This window comes from Zeugodacus cucurbitae, chromosome 6 (genome assembly GCF_028554725.1).
Source record: "Zeugodacus cucurbitae isolate PBARC_wt_2022May chromosome 6, idZeuCucr1.2, whole genome shotgun sequence".
NCBI classification, from domain to species: domain Eukaryota; kingdom Metazoa; phylum Arthropoda; class Insecta; order Diptera; family Tephritidae; genus Zeugodacus; species Zeugodacus cucurbitae.
The window spans coordinates 4,852,503-4,858,284 of NC_071671.1; the positions used below are offsets into that span (position 1 = coordinate 4,852,503).

Consider the following 5,782-nt stretch of genomic DNA (forward strand, 5'->3'; position numbering starts at 1 on the left):
AAACCGACTGAGCTCGGTGACCGTGGATCAACCATTTTTTACTGTTGTAAGGGCCCGAACATATCGTTATAGTAGTAGTCCATTGAACCACTTACTCTCGGCAGTGTGCATCTAACCAAAATCAGAGGGACTCTGGTCGATCATTTATCAATGGCTTCAATGTAGTGAGTCTCGATGTTGAAATAGAATAATCTTGGAACTTTATTATGTTCTACCAGATTTGCTAAACTAAGGATGAACGATTTTGGATCTCGAAAGTTCAGTTATCCAGTCAAATTATGGGGATATCAAGACGCTTTTTCGATATTATTTTTATAGCTTCACAAGGAGCGGTGTACCGTTGGCTGCCAGGTATGATCCACTTAAACTCCTTCGCCTGACAGAAGGACCATTAGAAACCGATCAGTTTAGTGAAATCTGAGAAAAGATCAACACTTTGTGTTTCTTCAAAATTGTCTTCATCAGACTTTCGTTAAACATTTCTTATCATAAAGATAGTTGGTGAGAACTCAAACAAACGAAATGCAGTCTGTTAATGAAAACATTATGCCTATATAATCTGCTATTTTATAAAAAGAACAATCTACATATGTTCACACTCTAACATTTAATAGCTCTAAATGTCAAGCAACTTTCATGAACTCAAGTTTCAATGAGATTCCAAATTAGTGTACGATATACAAATTGTATAAATTAAAATTGCATTAGAGTCGACTTGGGAATGGCAAAACAAATTAAAAGTACAAAAACAAAAATTCAAATATAAAAAAACTAGTCTCGTGCGAAATATTAATAAATAACAATGATTCGAGCTGTGACAGTGACAAAATCACACGGCGGAACTAAACAATTTGCGCGTAATCAGATTGGAATCAGCAAAAAGGCGGGCTTTAATTAAAAATACGTTCATAAAGAAGACAAAATCAGCAATTACAACAAAAAAGAGTAAAAACAAAAATAAAAAATAAAAAATAAAATTATAGTGTGAAAATCCCCTGCCAAAAGATCGCGTAGCGCATGATCGATGATCAGTTCAGTGAATATTGTCGGTATAAATGCGTGCAAACCGTTGCTGTGCAACAATTTGTATCCGAAAGCTTGTGGTGATAAGAGCAACTGAAAAATTTACAATATGAAGTCGTTCATAACTATTGCGCTCTTGGTAGTCTACAGCGTTGTTGTGCTGGTAAGTTGAACATATAAAACCCAAAAGTCCCTACACTCAACACTCTCAAATTCCATCAACAGTGCCATCCAAATGATCCGGAAATGCGGAAATTCATCGAGGACTGTAATAAGGAGCACAATGTTTCGCCAAAGGACTTTCACGACTTTATGGAGGGTAAATTGACTACCGTACCGGAGAGTTTGAAATGCAGCAGCCACTGCATTATGGTCAAGCAAGGTGTCATGGATGAGTCGGGCAACTTCAAAGCTGATGTTGCTAAAGCTAAAATCACAGAAGAGAAGTTCGCTGCTGCTATAGATGAATGCAAGGATTTGACTGGTTCAACGCCTTGTGATACCGCTATGAAGATCACGGAGTGCATGATAACGCACAAATAATTCTGTGGAAGCAAGTGTGAAAACTAACAAAAAAATTGTTGAATATTCTTTAATGTTTTTATTCGGTGGTGGTTTTTAATTGGTTTACTATATATATTTTAAATATACTCACACATTTGAACTGTATTGAGCTTTTAAATTAATGGTTTTTTATTTAAATGGTTATAATATGAAAGCTTCGAAAGATGGAATTTAGATGGATGGAAGCTTTCAAGCTTTTTATGAAAGCTTTTGAATATTAAGCACAAATAATGAAAGCTTTTAATAAAATACATTTAGTTATTATACGCTAGTTTCTTCAATCACAAATATTTTTAAGGAAAACTTTACGATCTAAGTTGGACAAAAGCTTTCAAAGTATCAAGAATCCGCTAACAGTTTTCGTGTTATATCATATAAAAGCTTTTGAGAACTACAAATAGCAATGAATTTGTAGATAAGCATTCTAAGTGAAAAAATTCGAGCAACATTTAAAAGCTTACAAGCTTTTTATTAAAGCTTTTGAAAATTAAGCACAAATAGTGAAAGCTTTTAATATAATACATATAGTTATTTTATGGTAGTTTCTTCGATGATAAATACTTTTAAGGAAAGCTTTATGAGCTAAGTTGGACAAAAGCTATCAAGAATCCGCTTATATTTTTAATTATATCATATACAATTTTTTGATAACTGCAAACAACAATGAAAATCCAATGAAATCTGTAGGGGACATATAAAAGCTTTCGTAGTAAAAAATGTGGTTCAAAGGTCAGAGTTTTCAAAGCTATACCAAAGCTTTTAGCGATCTATATGAAAAAAGGTACATTTCAATGGTGTCTAAAAATGAATAGAGTGTCAGCTTTCGATTTTTTTGAAAGCTTTTAATTTTTAAACTCCTAACTTGTCTGATAGCTTTCGGTATCAATAACTTTTCAATACCTCACTCATCAAAAATGTCAATAATTTTCAGTCATGAAACTCTACAGGATAATTTTCAATAATTTTTCTTTCCTGCAATTAGCCTATACAAGACAATAAATTAATGCAATACCTACAGTATCTCCAAACTCTTCAACTACTTGTTCGAAGCGGCTCAATTTTCCTGCAAATGTCATCATAATATATTCATAATATATTCCCTCAAGCGCTTCCGGGTTAACTTTGCTAAAAATGACTCTCAAGCTGCATTGAGCACACCTCGCTTTTCAAGCTTGCACATTTGGAGAAACGTAGGAGGTTTACGCTGGTAATCAATGACAGCCACAGACAACCGGTACATGCCTTTTTTGTACTGTCTGCATGCGTATTTGGAGCTAAGTTTCAAGCAATTTTTTCTTTCCACTCCTTTCCCTTCCGTCACATGACCTTGCAGCATGTTGTTGCTGCTGCTGTTGTGCTGCATACATTGGAAAGAATTTTTTTCTCAATTTCATTTATAACCAGCGAGCAGGTTGTGTGCGGTAAGCTTTGAATATTTAGCAGGCCGTGCTGGCTCTGCAGGCTTTGACTCCACATTTGGCCTTCGGGTACTTTTGTTTAAGCGAATGTGTGTTGATTTTTTTCCAGCGTGCACCTTTGTCTACCTGCCTGTTTAGCTTGACTTATTTGAAAAGCTTGCTCAAGCCAAGGCAAGCCTACAATTTGTAGTCTCCAGCCTCCACTGCAAACAATTTGCTGCATCCACCCTCGTAACATTAACTAGCTTGGCTAGCTCCGTGCGGCTTTCCACAGTCCAACATCTGCTTTGCCTTCGTTACTGTTATCATTATTGTTTTTTCGCCGGCTTTTTCCTGTTTTTTTGATATCCATTCATCAGCCTTATTTACTTTTTAACGAGTTGATTTCATTCAATTTGTTTGCCTAGGCGACTGCTTCCTGAAACGGCTGCTGCATTACTCATACGCCATGTTGCCTTACAACCTGCTCACTGTGGTCGGGTCTTTTTCCCTATGCCAATCTTATTTTTTGCTGCACTTACTGCTGATTTCTACTGCATTTCTTTGCTGCTTCTTTTGTTAGCGGCTTGCTTGCCTACCTTTATTGAAATGCGTGCGTTGACTTTATTTTTTCCTTTACTTTCTTGGCTTGCATGGCTTTCTTTTGTTGGTAATACTCGGTTTGCCTGCTACTCGTAGACTCGCTTGTTAATTTGTTCGTCCACCTGCGCCGTTTCTTTTCTACTCTTTCGTGCGCAGGCATTTTCTTTCTCAATATTTCATTGCCAGCTTGTTGGCTTGGGCTTTTCTCTTATTTGTTTATTCCTCTGTGGATTGCTTTGTGCTGCAAAAATATTTATGCAAAGCTTCTACAAGTGATGCCAGGGTATACAATTGAAGAATACCATAGGCAAACGTCTTTATTTTATAGTTTTTTTCCTCTCATTTGAATACTCCTTCTTTGTTATTTTGCTCTGCGGTTTTTATTAAATTTTATTTTTAATATTTTAATACAAAGTTAATTCATTAGAAATGCTAGGGTGCAATTGCTCTGCATTTTCTAGGGTTCACACTCACCTCAACAGTCGTAGAAATTAATTAAAACGCAAGAATAACTTAAATTTATCGCCACCCAAAGGTTCTTAAATTAATTGCATTTTTAATCAAAAAACTTAAATTTAATTTAATCACGACTATGTTTCATCAAAAAACTCCAAGCTGAATGGTTAAAAATGTAGAAAAATAGGTTGCTGAATAAGACACCACGCTGTCAAAAGTTGCAAAATGCATAGCATTTGTTGTCTCTGTTGAAGCTACCATTCCGCTGAATATTTCCAATATGTATTTGAATTTAACTTGAGTTCAATTGGAAAATTGCGATCAATTAATATAACAAGACACACTTTTATATTAATATGACGCTGAATATGCTCAGTATAATACAAATTGAATTTTATCTTTGCTTAACACATAATAATTACTTTATATAAAACGCTGAATAAAACTTGCAAGCGCTGAATACCGTATATTTTGTATTATATCCTTAAATTTACAATTTTTAATATATTCGCATCATTTCACAAGCAGCTGAATATAAGCTGAATAACATTCCAACAATCTTCGTTCACTAAGAAGCATATTTTCACCGCCAAATGTAGTGCATTGTTTCCCAACAATTGCATGAAGTCTATAAGTGTATGCGACACACAGTGCATCGCCAACTCTCCATTCAGCCAAAGGTACAAGCAATGCAAAAATGTAATCAGTCATAAATCAAGCGTAATGCAGATGCCAGAGCTATAGAGTTTGGCAGTGAACACACATGCGACCGACTGTACTGAGTGCCAATAGATGGCGCTGCCACTAAAGCCCATAATAATCAACTTGCCACAAAAGCCAACACATACACAGCACAAACACACGTATTGGCAACATCATATCCAGCTGACAAATATGGCGATCAAGTGCACGTGACGCAGCGCACGTGTTATCGTCATAAGTTACCTGCCAGCAGGACAACCAGCGCCAGGTAAACAGTCAAACAACGCAGACGACGACCATTGTAGCGCGTTGCATACTTTCAGGCCGCTTAATGCTGGCACTCGCGTTGCAAGTATCCGGCGTGCTTTAATGGAGTCCGCAGCAGAAGTAAGGGGAGGAGGCGCTGCCGCATTTATTTATTTTACATTTCAATCTTCGGTTAACTACTTTTTTTGCGCGCTTTACACACCTGCCCACGGTGTCTGCATACCATAGTAAGGCATGCCATTCATTTTCGCTCCTTTGCGTCTTGCTGCTCAACTCATTTTATATTATTTGCCACTTTTTTCAATATTTTCTGTATTTGTTTGTAATTTATTTTTCCCTTCTCTTTTTTGCGCCACAATTCAGTCCATTCAACAATTTTTACAATGTCAATGCCTTTTATGCCTGAATACACATTCCTTTGCATACAACTAGGCGCTTGGCAGTATGCACGGCATTCCCCAGCCATGGCTGCCGCTGCCCTGTCTCTTTGTTATTATTTTCATTCTCTCTCTCTGTCCCTCCCTCTTGTCGGCACTACACCTTCTCCACCGTCTACTCTTTCCCTTCAACGCGTGCCATTTCAGCTTTTACGTAATGCCAGCTAACCTGCTGTCCAAGCCGCCGCCGCTGCCGTTATTCTCTGTCGGTATCGGTGTCTATTTGCCTGCATCGGCATAACTTTCCTGTCTATGCGAAGTCACACGGCCTGCCTGCCACAATTGATGGGGTTGCATGAATGCAGTTGTCTGCCTGTCTGCCCGCCTGTCCAG

General features: G+C 37.3%; 1 protein-coding gene across 1 annotated transcript; it reads left to right on the forward strand.

The window, feature by feature from the left end:
- The first annotated feature begins 1,026 nt into the window (after positions 1 to 1,026).
- On the forward strand, positions 1,027 to 1,705 carry LOC105211192 (general odorant-binding protein 56h). Its single transcript, XM_011182528.3, has 2 exons — positions 1,027 to 1,186; positions 1,249 to 1,705. The coding sequence occupies exons 1-2, from the start codon at positions 1,133 to 1,135 to the stop codon at positions 1,564 to 1,566; spliced, it is 372 nt and encodes a 123-aa protein (XP_011180830.1). The 5' UTR covers positions 1,027 to 1,132; the 3' UTR covers positions 1,567 to 1,705.
- The last annotated feature ends 4,077 nt before the right edge of the window (positions 1,706 to 5,782 follow it).